The 15,284-nt window shown below is 35.8% G+C and overlaps 2 protein-coding genes across 2 annotated transcripts; both read right to left on the reverse strand.

The window, feature by feature from the left end:
- Positions 1-212: 212 nt before the first annotated feature.
- On the reverse strand, positions 213-2,857 carry LOC140893215 (uncharacterized). Its single transcript, XM_073302285.1, has 5 exons — positions 2,669-2,857; positions 979-1,093; positions 772-861; positions 592-690; positions 213-417 (listed from the first exon to the last, which is right to left on the reverse strand). The coding sequence occupies exons 1-5, from the start codon at positions 2,734-2,736 to the stop codon at positions 316-318; spliced, it is 474 nt and encodes a 157-aa protein (XP_073158386.1). The 5' UTR covers positions 2,737-2,857; the 3' UTR covers positions 213-315.
- Positions 2,858-7,563: 4,706 nt separating this feature from the next.
- LOC140863738 (uncharacterized) lies at positions 7,564-12,002 on the reverse strand. Its single transcript, XM_073267359.1, has 4 exons — positions 11,793-12,002; positions 11,000-11,690; positions 8,024-8,402; positions 7,564-7,981 (listed from the first exon to the last, which is right to left on the reverse strand). The coding sequence occupies exons 1-4, from the start codon at positions 12,000-12,002 to the stop codon at positions 7,564-7,566; spliced, it is 1,698 nt and encodes a 565-aa protein (XP_073123460.1).
- Between the last annotated feature and the right edge of the window lie 3,282 nt (positions 12,003-15,284).

Below are 15,284 nucleotides of genomic sequence, written 5' to 3' on the forward strand. Positions count from 1 at the left end.
TTGACACGAGTGTTGTATCAGAGATGGGTTATGAGTGTTCTTATCTGGCATCTTATTCTCGCACAGTTATTGATCAAACGTAAAGATTCACATAAAGTAAGAAAAAAATGTTCAATTTAATAAGAAACCTGTTGGCAAAAAAAGTGTTGTAAACGATCTCTCACCCAAAAGGGCCATAGGCTAGGTGTACTCGGTTGGGAAAAACCAAGGCGTGATTTAAAACGAAGGTATTGAAGTGATGCAAAAGGTACAATCTTACAAAATCCGATCCTGATGATAACCAGGAAAACATGATGATGCTATCCATGTGTAGTCTTAATTCGTCTTCGCTTTGGGGACCTTCTTCTTTGGTGATCTTTTAGGCATAGAGTTCTTCATGCCAATGAAGAAGAGTAGCGCACCGAGCAAGGCCAAACTCTGGGTAACACATTAAGCAAAAAATGGTCGATTATCAATGATAAAATAAGAAACGATTGTCAGAGAAATAAAATGAAGAATGACAACAGAACAATAGCTTTTATCACCTTAAGCTTCACAAACTAGATATGTGAAGTATAGAAAATAACCTTGGGTTAAAGTTTGGATCTGTACCTGTGTAAACTTGACAAATAGTTGAGTAAATTCTTTCTTGTCAGCTTCGTAATTGTAGAAGTCATACAAGATCGGTGCTGAGATTGCTTGATGCAACAGCTATAATAGCAAGGTAACAGGATGTAACTATAACGACGATGTTAAAAACAAAATGAACAAAGATTGGATTAGTGGGCATACAAGGATGATAGCTCCAAAAGTGCTCCCAAACACGAAGAGCAGGCTCCCCAGCGACTTCATCACGATAGCACCCATGATCAAATGTTTCAACTGACATGAAGTATACAAGTCATAAGAATGCATGTTTGATCTTTTTAAAACATGGGAAATCGCAACCAGTCCACTTTTCAGATTTTTATTGAAGAAGTTTTGGGAAGCAATTCTTACTTCCACTCGTGGAACTTGAATCCCAGTCTGGGTGGCAACATGCTTCGAAAAAATATTGAATTTAGGCTTCAAAGACTTTGCTGCCGGCCCTCCATCAGCTCCAAACTCATTGAACCTAGATAAAGAAAGATATAAATTGAATCCATAAAAAAATTTTGCTGTCACAAATTACAAGAACCATCGTTCCCAATCATTTAAAAGACAAGATAGATAACTTTTGAACTTATTTTATAGCAATAGCAAGTACTCAATGTTTCAAGGTCAATCTATTCACTAGTCTGGAATATCTGGATAACAATTTCCTTGTCCACTCACAGATCAACTAACTAAAACCCATCTTCATTATGATCAATTTGATCCCCAAATTGGATTGGGTTGTTTGAGAAGAATGGTGTCGCATGCCAATCAAGTCCATCCTTTATGCAACAAATATTCAGCTTCATAGTGATCATTTTTCACGCCAACATACATTGTAACAATGCTAAATAATGATAACAATAACAATAATAATATAATCTTCCCATTTTGCTTAGTGTATATAACTCGCAGGATGAAGGGTCAAAAATTTTGACAAAGCGGCAGATTCGGGCCAAACATTTTCTCAAAAACAATCCTACAATCTATTTTTCATTTTCATTTCTAAATATTGATTTTCACCTCCCAACATAATTCTTATTCTTAATTAAACTTTTCAACCTTCCAAAGAAACAGAACTATGGTTTTTTTTTTTCTTAAATTTTTAACACAATGTAATAAATTTTAAAATTTATCTCTTATAAATACCCAAAATCAAAGAGACAAAAGCTTGAAACCACCTTATAAATTTTGCTTTTTTTCCCCAAACATAGACTTCATTGCCAAATACATTTTGGGAAAAGTAACACAACCAAACAAAGCTTACAAGTTGTACAGAAACAAGGTACCAAAAATTCAAAGATTTGAAACTCGAGTGCCTGCCCTTTATCCCCGATACTAAAGAATATGATGCAGAATTGATGTACTACGACGGAGGCAGATCTAGCAAGGGGGAAAGAAGAGCAGGCTCCCCACTCAACTGACCAGTGCAATACTTTTATCTTGATAAATGTTAGAAATAACATTTCGTCCCCCCTCAAGCTGGGATAGCCGATGATTTAGCAAACATCAATTCATGCAACCTGAGTCTTGTTTACATGTTCAAAGATCATATTTATTCACAAAATTAGCATTGAAAGGGAATTCAACTAAAAATGGACAAAGTAACAAATGGGGAGCTCCAAAAAAAAGCAACACAAATACAGAAATAGTGAAATACATCTAAAAAGAAGCCCAAAATATTTCGGCTGAGGCAAATCATGAATCCAACACATACTAAACTGAAAAGACAAGATCCTTACATCATAACCAAATCTGTGTACTGTACCACAACTTTTAAACCCTCTACGATTCAGATTCTGAAGTGAAAAATCAGGCAAAAATCAATCAGATCCAATCAATATGACTCTCCACTCAAATCCAAGTATGAGGAAAACCCACGTCACCTTTCACCCAATACCTCACTAAAACCCACAAAAACAAGAAATACAACCACATCAAACGTATGCACACAAAACATACTTGACCACACTGAGATGCAAGAAAATAAGCAGAGAGTGAGCGTGAAGGAAGCGTAGATCTGAGTAAAAGGGAGAAGTAGAAGCTGAGCTCTTACTCCTGGTAAGCGGAGAGAATGAAGACCGAGACGAAGAGGAGTCTCCCGAGGAAAGACACGAAAGCCATTGCTGCTACGAGGATCGAAGGAAGACCCAGAAACCCCACTCCTTCTCTCTCTAAGACTTTTCCGTCTCTCTCTCTATAAAGCGACGGAGATTCAAATGAGAGAATCGAGGGGGCCTTGTAATGGATGAGTCGTGGAGTTCTTATTCAAATGAAATGTTGAGCAGCTAATTAATTTTTTAATTTCCGAGTTAATTACATAAATTATCCTTTTGTATCTTTTGAGATTAATACTGAAAACACTTGTAATAATTAACTCTTGATTTTTAAATTTTAAACAAAAATACTTCCGAAAACACATTGTAGTAATTTCAAGACTTGTGTGCAAAATTTACAAACAGACAATTAATATTTCATGTTTTTATTAGTTTTTATTAGTGTTTTTTTGTCCTTTTGTTATTTTACTATAATAATAGTACATGCAGCTAACCTTTACTTTTATATATAGTTGATTTGATTTCCCCCATTTTGTGAAATTACTTTTACTATTCACTTAATTGCTTATAGAGGTATAACTATTATAATTATAATGCAATGAATATTGTGTAATTTTTTAAGTTATATTTTTAATTTCTTCTAATTTTCCAAAACTTACAAATTAATATTTTGATTATGCATTATGAGATTGTGCTTGGCTATTTCCACGATATTCTTCAGATTGAATATTTTTCTATACAATATGTTAAATGTATCATTTCAAAAAATATGTATATGCATATATTTCAAATTATATAATATAGTTACTCAAAAAAATTATATATTTTATAGCTATGATTAGATTCATACAAATTAATATTGCATTTTAAAGTATTGCTTATTCTCAATTCATGCAAATATTTTCTTACTTAATTATTTCGGTTAATTTTAACAGGTGTAATGCAAAATATGGTATATCGTGTATCAAAATATTCCATTTACTAATATTTAAGATTTTTTTTGGTTTCAAAGATATTATCATTGAATTATAAATCAAATTTTTCGTAATTTTTCAAACGGGATAATAGCCAAAATAGTCCTGTAAGTTTGCTTGTTTTGTGATTTGGTCCTATAAGTATTCAATATTTGGGTTCTGGTCCTGTAAGTTTAGTTATATTTTGGTTTTTAGTCCTTTTTCATTTAAACAATGTTTTTATAACCGAACCGGTGATCAAACCGATCTAACTTAAAAAAACGATCCAACCAGTTGAACTGTTTTAACCAGACGGTCAGATCGAAAAACCGTTAATATAATATAATATAATTAATAATATATTTTAAATTATAAAAACCTAAAAAATTTATATAACTAGAATATATATATATATATATATATATATTTATCGTAGTTTGAAAACTAAATAACTATATAAATATATTCTAAAAATTATAAACTCTAATGTTAATAAATAATATTTTTAACAAGGAAATTTTTTTTACATAATCATGTATACATAATAAAATATTAAATTAAGATTTTAAAATTAAAAAAAAACTATTTTTTCAAAAAAAAAAACCGAAAAATCAATTTTCCGGTTCTTGACCAGTTCTGTCGGTTCAATCGTTAAAAAGGTTTTTGGAACTGTTTCGGATCAAATCAGTGATAGGTTCTTGGTCGAACCGGTTGAACCGGTCGGTACAATTCGGTTATAAAAACATAGCATTTAATTGTTGATGTTACAACAGACACATCGTCATTTCTCGATTTCATTTAAGCATTTTTAGCTGTCACGTCATCATTTTCTGATGTTACGTCAACACTTTATGAAAAAAGGACTAAAAACCAATTATAACTTAACTTATATGACCAAAACACAAAATTAAATACTTACAGAGCTAAAACACAAAATAGGCAAACTTACAGGACAATTTTGACCATATTCCCTTTTTCAAACCCTAAAAGGATGATATTTTCAGAATCCCTGTGGTTTAATTAGCGAAATTTTAAAAAAAATTCTAAATGGAAAATATGGAAATCTTCTAATATTTTGATATATCGACTTCTTTTTCCCGTTAGCACGCATGTACTTGCTGTTTTTCCATATTATATGTTGTGGATCCGAATATTATCATTGCACTAAGAGTATTATTGTTACGATTTGAATCATATAACTCAAATATTTTAGGAAAAATTATATTTTTTATTATGTAATTTTGTCATAAAGATTTTAGTTTTCTATGTTACTAAAGTTCATTTTAAGATATGTAATTTTTTGTTGGTAGTATTAGACTTTTAGTCCTTTTTTATTGGAATTCCTGATATGGCATAGCACATATCACAATTGCATCGATTTTATGGAAACGACAAGTTAGGAAAAAAAAATAAATTTCAAAAACAAACAAACAAAAATAGTAAATTAAAACTGATATTTGACAACATAATTAATCAATGGATCAAATTCGTAAAAAAATAAACATATAAAATTAAAAAAAAAACAAACTTTCGAATATTTTATGTCTGACGACAGTGCGGACGTATACATTTGAATAGATAATTCAATTACATGGGCAACCTCATGAGACAACGTAATTAGGTGTTCACGTCGACAATTTATTTTTGGGGAGCAATAGTATGATTGTACATTGTGCTGCTGCAAGAGTACTCTGGATGCATGACACGTGGTTGTTGGGTCATGCAAAAGACAAACGACACGTCTAACGAACCAATCACCTTATGTCCAAGTACGTGTTTGTATGCCACATGGCAGGACAGGTTCAACATTTGTTCCTTTTTTTGGCTTGTGGAAATAATGTCGTGTAATTCGTAATACGAAATAAAATATCTAGGTACCGTTTGATTTGTATGATAAGATAAAAAAATACAGACATAAGTAATATAATGTGATAAAAAATAAATAAAAAATGATAGTTGGTATAGTATTTGATTTGATTGATATATTATAGTTTGTTTGATTTGATTGATTAAATTTTATATAAAATGATAAAATGACCATTTCGTTTTTTTAATAAATTAATAAAATAAGAATAATATTATTTATAAAATATAATATAGTAGTTTAAATTCAATGATTTGATTGATGTAAGAAAAATAATTAATGATTTGATTGATGTAATATAAATAATTAATAGATGGATAAATAATATGACAAGAAAAACGTAGGACTGGATGAGATAAATTATGCATAGATTAATAATACAGATAATCAAACGGTGCCTAGTATATCATTCAAACTAACTATGTTTAGTATGTTAGAGATATCAAAGTTTTTTTACAATATTATGTTAAGCGTAATGCTACATGTACAACGAAATTTGGCGCATAACTACATCGATCAACGTAAAACTTTCATGTATATCATTTCATGCTCGTAAAACTTTCATGATAACATCATGCATATCATACTTCATAAAACTTCATGGATTTCAATGTAAACATAGGTTTCATGGGAAAGGTAACATACATATGCATAACTACATCGATCAACGTAAGTCGTTTCGTCCGTCCCGGACATTGAAATATGAAACCTTTTCCAATAGAACATATTAAAAACACTTAAAATAGCATAAACATGCATATGGAACTCAAAACACGAAACATGAAAAATCTTGACTGAACAAAATGCGCTCGGGCACGCATTTATGCGCGCCCTAGCACGCACCCGCGCTTGAGCGTCCAAAAGTGGTCGCTCGAGCTTGCGGCGTTCTGCCTGGGAGGCCAGACAGTGACGCGCAGGCGCTCCTCAGTGACTCCTCGCCCCTTTTGGTCCTTTTCGACTCCTTTTCACCCAAAACTTTTGACAATTGAAAAATAATAACCTTGGACATGCAAAAGCTTCAAAACTCGAAAAAGATTTGTCCAAAAACGACCAACATCCAACAATTGATTCAAAACTCTACATAAACAACACTCACCCCAAAAGTTCTGATTTTTTACACGTCTAAAACCATAAAACTCAATAAACTCTAACCAAAGCCATGAGGAGCGCATCACGCATCACAATTCTACATCATACTTATGAGAACTTCAAAAATCATGAGTCATAAAACATTACATATATCTAGGGTTCATATCAAAATACTTATATCCTTGAATGATGGTTTCAAAACATTGAAAATTTTCCTAATCAATGATGTTTGGATTTAACCTGAGACTTGAGAACGACCTAGCCTCGAACGGAAGAGAATTCTGCCCTAGCTTTTGATGCAGTTTGAACGTGAGAAAGGGGAAGGTGAAAGGAGGCGTCCAAGTGAGAAAAGAACTGATAGATTTTTGAATGCTAACTCAGTTTGTGATTAATGGGCTTATTAGTCGGCCTATTTGTTGCAAAAAAAAAAACTTTTAAAAGTTCTCCACCCAACTTATAAAATACACTGCATCAATTTTAAATTTTAATTTAAACATAAAACATTTTCCTAACTTGTTCGAAGGCTAGTCTCTTTCCTCCAGTCCAGAATTAAATTCCAAACTTGAAAACATTAAAATAACTTGCAACACATTAAATATCAGGCATAATATAGCATCAAATAAATTTAAACATAGCAATAAATTCCATGAATAAAAGGCCTAAATTATATAAATCATTTAAAATTATCGTGATCGAGCTGGTGTAATTTTGGAACTTACAATGAAACTATGGCCCTTAGATGATGATGAATAGATTTTACCAATTAAATCCATGGCTCATCCCCAAAATGGCCATGGTTTCACGATTGCATATATTTCATCTGTAGAAACCCGTTGAATATTGTCATGCTTTTGGAAAGTTTGACACTCTTTGGAGTACCTAATGCAATATTTCAATGTAGATGGCCAATAGTATCCATGTCTTCTCACAAGCCTTCACATTTTGATCCCCGATTGGTGAGTATCACATACTCCTTCATAAGCTTGTTTCATGACTTCCAATGCCTTGGGGAACCAATGCATCTAAGCATTAATCCATTCATCCCTTTTCTATACAGGTCCCCTTCAACCAACATATATTTGAGAGATTTCATCCTCAACCCATATGGGGTCGACTTTTTAGGGAACTGTAGAGCTTCCTTCAATCCTTCCCTCCAATCACCTGCTAAATTATCATCCAAATTGAAATTTTCTACCTGTAATCTCCTTTGAGTGATGGAAGGGTGATTCTTATTCTGGATTAGAACCAGTCGGTGGGTAAGTTCCTCGGAAAACTTCAAACCAGAGGCGATTTGGGCTAATTCAATGGCTTTACCAGTTTTTTTGTCTAGGTATGTAGTGGAAGTTAATTTCTCTAAGTCATCAGCCAGTTGTGAAACGACTGTAAAATATGGGGCCAAAGACATACTGGTGCACTTATATTCACCAGCAACTTGTTAAAGTACCAACTGCGAATCTCCAATCATCTGCACATTCTTTGCTTGTAAATCTTTGAATACTTCCAATCCAATCACTAGTTTCTCATACTCTGCTTGATTGTTAGTGCATGGAAAGTCCAAGTTAAAGGACAAAGATGTTTTCATTCCAGTAGGGGATATGATCATCATTCCTGTACTTGCAGTTCCTTCTATAATTGATCCATCAAACTTTAGTATCCATGGTTGTACCTCGATCCCATAGACGGGGATCTCCACTTCCTTTAGTATTGATTCATCTGAACCCGGATGGTGAGCTAAAAAATCTGCAATGGTTTGTCTTTTCATGGACTTTTGAGGATAATAAACCAAAGTGAACTCTTCTAAAACTAGTGACCATTTACATATTCTCCCTGAAAACACAGATCTACTAAGAAAATACTTTATCAAATCAGTTTTGATACAACAAATATTGTTGACTGAATTAAATAGTGTTTTTTTAGTACATGCATAGAACACTGTCAAACATATCTTTTCAATTGCAAAATATTTACAATCTCTATCATTAAGTGAACGACTTAAATAATATATAGTTTGCTCCTTGCTCTCATCATTATTTTGAGCTAACAAACACCCTATTTATTCTAGAGCGGCTGCAATATAAAATTTCAAAAGAACCACATACCTTAGAAGCATCAAGACTTGTGGTTTGGATAGATACTCCTTTATCTTTTCGAAGTCTTCTTGATAATGAGATCCCCACACAAATGCTTCGGTGTCCTTGAGTTTCAACAGCTAAGAGAACTCTCGAGTTTTTCCTGCCAAGTTGGAAACGAACCTTCTCAAGTAGTTTACTTGGTCAAGGAACCGCTGCAATTCTTTTTTGTTCCTTGGAGATTTGGACTCCAAAATTGCTTTTGACTTATTCTGATTCAATTCCACGCCTCTCTAGTGCACCAAGAAACCCAAGAAGTTCCCTACGTTAACCCCAAAGGCACTATAACGCCCTAAATTTATCTTAATTGAGTTTATTAGAGATAATCAGAGATTATAGAATTCGAAAGCCGATTTGATTTTGATCAGGGTCTATTTTGCAATTTCGGAATTTTCAGGGACTTAAATGCAAAAATGAGATTTTATATAATATCTTGAGTTGGCTAGTTGATTTGGTCTTCATTTCTTTCTTCCTTCTTCTTCTCCAAAGCCGTATCCTCCATTGAAACATAGAAGCGAGACCTTCAAGCTTTTCTTCTCCGGGTTTTGCTCGATCCGCCCGGTAGAAATTTAATCCGAAGGCAGATTCGCGATCACGACAGTGAGAGCTCGTTTTATCGTAAGTTTTTCTCCGATCAGTTGTCTTTCATTTTTTGGATGTTATTAGAATCGAATGAGTTTCGAGTATGATGTTCTTGAGCTAGCTCTTATCGTTTATTCTCAGTCGGATTGGAAAAAAAGCGTCGTTGGGAATTGTTATGAATTTTCGAAGTGTTGTTCGAAAATGGAGTTTTGTGAATTTTTGGTATTGAATTGATATTGATGATTTGGTAGTTGTATTGAGTTGGTTTCGATATTATACTGTTGTCTGTGATTTCGGTTGATCAGAATATAGTCGTTATGCCGTCGGTTTGAGTTTTGGGTTATCGTTTGATTTAAATTAATTGAACTGTGTTAGTTTGGGTTTGATTGTCGTTTTTGATCCTCTATTGCCTCCGTAAAGATTGGTTTGAATATTGTTGAGCCCAGAGTTAGCAGGATTCGAATCGTCGAAGAGTTATCGAAGAGCGGTAAAGAGTTTTACCTTGTTCGTTTGAATTATTGGTTGATTAGATTTTGATATAAATCTCTTATTGTAGTGTATCCAGAGTTGGAGCTTTTGAATTGAAAAGGTATAAGCAGACATCGGTTAAGCGGGATAGAACACTCAAGATAGATGGTTCTTGAGTTTTCCCTAAAATCACATACTTGCATCAATACTTGTTCTAGAGTGGGGAACTTGTATTTTGTTGATTGAACTCTTGTTATTAATTGAATTATGGTTTAATTCTTTGAGTTTTCTATATGCGTTCATCTCGAGCCTAATTCTTTGATTTTAGCGGGCTGAACTACCCTTTTTGTTTAGACGTTTTGGGGGCTATATTCGAGTGGCTTGGGTTGTAAAATTTCACCTAGTGTCAGCATACTCTTTATAGTCGCACCAAAGTCTAGAGAATGGAGATACATGACAACACCTCGATCGGGAGAGTCGTTGAGTTGTTACGTGATCTCATCATTCGGATCCCAAAAGAATAGCAGAAATTCCTTCGATTATCAGAGTTGATATCCCGGTTTTAAAGACATGCATTTCATTCGTATTAACATTGAATATGTTGTCTTTATATCATGTCATTGATATATTACTTGTTATTGCATGTTATGTTGCTTTTACTGGGAATATCATTCTCACCGAAGTTATCCAGCTGTTGCTTTATTTTGTATGTGTACTTGGAAACAGGTGGGCAGGATCGAGTCAAAGGAGACTTGGTTAGCATCGAGATCGAGGAATAGAAGTGGGACTTTGGTTTAGAAGTTGAGAAGCATGTCAATCTAATTTATGTTTTGAGAGAATATTTAGAAATCGAGCTTGTTTGAAGTATGTTGTATTGAATAATGAAATATTGAGGTTGTATGTTGTTGATGCATGTTTATACCTCACCTTGTATTGAATGGATTTCGAGTTGGAATTTGGATTGTAGAGCAAAGGCTGGTTTTTGACTTCAGAACTGGTCTCGCTCGAGCGGTGGTTTGAGCTTGCTCGAGCGAGCGTATTATTGTTGCGAGGCAGAGCTTTGCTCGCTCGAGCGAGGCCTTTTATTAATTTCGGACAGAGTTCTGCTCGCTCGAGCGGACGTTTTCCACCGCTCGAGCGAGGCACTGTTCCAAAGAATTTTTTTTTACTTTCTTTCAATCTTGGTTATTGTATGCTTATTGATTGTTTAATTCCGAGAATAGATGTTTAAAATCGAGGTCTCACAGGCACACTTCAACGGATTCATTTTGAGTTCAAGTTTCCTCATTCGCTCAAAACTCATATTCAAATGATCTACATGATCCTCCGTTTTTTTGGATTTCACCACAATATCATCAATGTAAACCTCAATGAAGTGTTTGATCATATCATGGAAGATGGCATTCATTTCTCGTTGATACGTTGCCCCAGCATTCTTAAGACCAAATGGCATTACAAGCCTTTCGAAAGTGCCAATAGCTCTTGGACATCTGAATGCAGTTTTCGCTGTGTCTACTTCAACAATATTTATTTGGATGTACCCAGAGTAGCCATCCATGAACGATAGTAGTTCAGTGTTGGCCACTGAATCCACAAGCATGTCGGCTATGGGCATCACATAAACATCCTTTGGAGTGACTCGATTGAGGTCCCTGAAATAAATGCAGACCCTCAATTTCCCATTTTTCTTCATCATAGAAACCACATTCGAGAGCCACTCTGCATATCTGATTGGTCTGATGAACCCTGCTTTCACCAATTTCTCTATTTCTTCCTTCACTTTCGCCTCTACTTCTTTGGACATTCTCCTTGCGGGTTGTTTGTATGGCTTGAAATCATCTTTGATGGGGAGACGATGTTCTGCCAGTTTCTGATTTAACTCAGGCATATCTTCATAACTCCAGGCAAAGCAATCTTTGAATTCTGTCAACAACTCCTTCAATTTGATTTTGAATTCATCATCTAGCAAGGAACTTATGTACATAGGTCATGGATTATCCAAGTCTATTAGGTTCACCTCTTCTAATGGGTCATGTACCTGGGGTTGGTGATCCTTCATCTGTGATGGTTCCATTGCAAGATCTTCCAGTTGCAGTTCCTTGGAAGGATCCTCATAGATGATCTCAGAACCATTTACTTCCCACAGTAAATTTCCTCTTACCAAGTCCACTATCTGTTGTACATGGGATTTTATAATGGCGGTTGCAGCTGCCTCCAACACTATCTCGTGGAACTCAATCATCAACATCTTCGATGAGTGGCTGGATCATTGGCCTAGGAGGTGCAATGATAGTGGTCCTTAGGATTCTACCGAATGTTTCACTGGTTCATAGTGTCTCTATGTACACAGACTTGGGTTGTTCGTCTTTCTTCTTCCCATGGAACTTAATTGGACCGAAATCCCCATTGTAGTACCTGGATTCAACCACACTTGAACTGGCTTGAAAAGGTAGGGAATATCTTCTTGTACAATCTCCAAATCATCTCCTTTTCAGAACATTAGGAACTGGTGCATCGACGATGTTATGCAATGATTTGTATGTATCTAGTCCCGGCCTAATAAGGATTGGAAACTGGCAGAAGAGTTCACCACAAAAAATGTTGAAATAGAAGTTTTACTTCCTACCAATATCTCTACGGGGAACACTGCAGTAGTTTTAGCGGCTTCCCCTGTGAACGCTGTGACGGAGACCTCCGTTGGAATGAGTTATGTTTCTTCCTTCCCAAGGTTTCTGAATACCCTCAGTGGAAAAATGTTCACTTCAGAACCATTATCGATCAGTACCCTTGAGATTGGTTGACCATTCACATGTGCCTTGATGTATAAGGGTCTAATATCTTTGGTCATTTTGATGGAAGGCTTTTCTATCACCAATCTCTTTGTCTTATGTGGTTCCTCTCCTTGTATACTCACACCACTGCCTGGTTCTCTAGAGACATCTTCTTTGCCATCTTCATGCATTGGTTCCACTGAACTGGCAACTCTTCTTTGGACTTGAACATATCAGGTAGGATCACAAATCCAGTGGCACAATCCACCGATATGGTGAACTAGCCTACATGGAAATCCACCGATATGGTGAACTCGCCTATATGAAAACTAACTTGTTTTTTGGTATTTAGTTCTTCCTCGGACAACAAGTCATCATCATCAAACTCTTTGTCCTCGGTTGCTTTTCTGCCAAACTTTCTCTTGCTTGGCATTGGAGTTTCACCGTTAGTTCTTCGTGCCATTTCTTTCTCCCTCAAAAGCCTCCTCTTTTGAGTTCGTGTGAGCGGTAGGGGGAATTTATTGTGATGCATTAAATGCTACTACCCATCAGGTTGCACATTGGGTGGAACCACAAATCTGGGTTTATTTTTCCTTGCTATCTGGATCATCTGACAGTGGTTCCCATGTCTGGATGGTGATACATATTCTTGAGACACCACTTGGTTGCCTCCCGAGTGTACTTTTCTTGGACCTTTGGAAGATTTCCCTGGACCTTGGGCCATAGTTCTTTCTGCATGTTCATGTGTCATGTTTTTGTTTCTCTAGGCATACTGGGTGACTCTGTCACTGTATTTATCTTATTTGACTTCAAACATCATGTTCCTAGGAATTCAACATGGTTTTATCATCTTTTTGGGGTCCATTTCCTTATCTCGTTGGTGCTCCCTCTTTTGGGTAATGATACTCCTCAGATCCGGGGTACTGAAATTCACTTGTGCAATAGGAGAAAATGGATCCTCGTTGATCAACATGGTTTCCTTTTTATCAGGAAACTTCAGTACCCCCTTATTGATTCTATCCTTGATGATGTTCTTAAATTCCCAACAAGAATTGGTAGTATAATTGAAGGAATTATGATACTTACAGTATTCCTTACCTTTCAATTCTTCCTTCTTAGGCACCTGATGATCTGAAGGAAATGTGACAAACTTCTCCTTGACAAGGAAATAAAAAATCTCCTCTGTCTTTGACACATCAAAAGTAAACTGAGTGTGGTTCTGACCTTGCATCACTGATGAACTTAGTTTCACGGTATCACCAGCTTTGTGCTTCAGAGATGGGCATATAAGGGAACCAGAATTGCCAACATCTGCCAATGCCCCATCCTCCACATCCTGATAGTAGAAACCAACAGTAGTTTTCTTTCTCCGTGATTCTTCTGGTAATAATTCCTCAAAGTGGCCATTTCATTGAAATCACGGAATTTGGTTCCTTGGAACTTCTTCCTCAACTCAAAGTCCAACCCTCTTTGTGTCAATTTGACAAATTCAAGTTCTGGAAAGAACACCTTACAATGGATCTTCATTATTTTGAAACGTTCAATGAACAACCATGCCATTTCTCCTGATTTTTGGGTCAACCTAGACAAATCAGCAATGCAAGTTTCTGGCTCAGTGCGATAGAACTGAGTATGGAACAATTTCTCCAGTTCCTGCCAAGCATAAACGGATTTCCTTGTCAGTTGAGTGTATCATGTGAACAATGTCTCAGTTAGAGTGTTTGAGAACAACCTCATCTTGAAGAACGGAAAATTATCATATTTGGCCAGTGTTCCACAGTGTATGGTGAACCTTGCTACATGATTTGTGGATGATAGGCCATCATCTTCTGAAAACAGTGTGAAGTAAAGTACCTTAAACCCTTTTGGATAAGGGTTATTGATGTTGATGATCTATGGATAAGACTTGTAGAACTCAGGCCTAGTCATTGGCCTAATTCCTGGTCCATACAGGTCCTTCACCATCTCCCGTATCAGTTCCTGATCCACTACCGGTGGTCCATTTAACGGATGATGATAAGTGGTTGCCCCTTGAGTGTACAACATGGGATATGAGCGAGCATATGGTTCATCATAGAAGTCCGGCTGTGCTCCAGGGTTTGTAACTGCAAAACTCTGAATGACGGGTGCCTTACAACTGACTTTCTGGTTTGGTGGAACTCTTCCCCACATTTTATCTTTTTTTTGTGAGGAGGAGTGTACCTGTCATTCTGATGAACAGATCCAGAGTTTTCAGGGCGACGATGATCGCCAGATGAGGAACCTCTACTAGATCTTCCACCTTTGTTGGATTTTTGACTCTCATCAGCAGTTTTCCTTGGATTAACTGTAAACTCTTGAGACTTTTCAGTGATCTTTGACACAGATTCTCCACTGGACTTGATTCTGCTCATCTCACCTCTCATATAACTCATGGCAGAGATCATTAGTTTATGTGTCTCCTTCATGTTCCATGGTACTAGCAACCATCATATCCATATATTCAAACTTCTTTTAGACCATAGAATCAAAGTGTTCAGAAGGAACCACCAACATCTCTGAAATACTACCAGATCCTCCTTCATCGGTTTGCTTGTTCTTCTCAATATACTCAACCATCGGCTGATCAATATTTTAGTAGGATCAACATGAGGAATAGAGTCTCCCGATACACCATCCTACGATGGCAGTTTTCCACCATCTTTCTATAGATCTTTGTGGTTCTTCGACGACATGGTCCCACCAGACGTGCAAAAATTATGTTTGCACACAAAAATTTG

Source organism: Henckelia pumila, chromosome 1 (assembly GCF_033568475.1).
Source record: "Henckelia pumila isolate YLH828 chromosome 1, ASM3356847v2, whole genome shotgun sequence".
NCBI lineage: Eukaryota > Viridiplantae > Streptophyta > Magnoliopsida > Lamiales > Gesneriaceae > Henckelia > Henckelia pumila.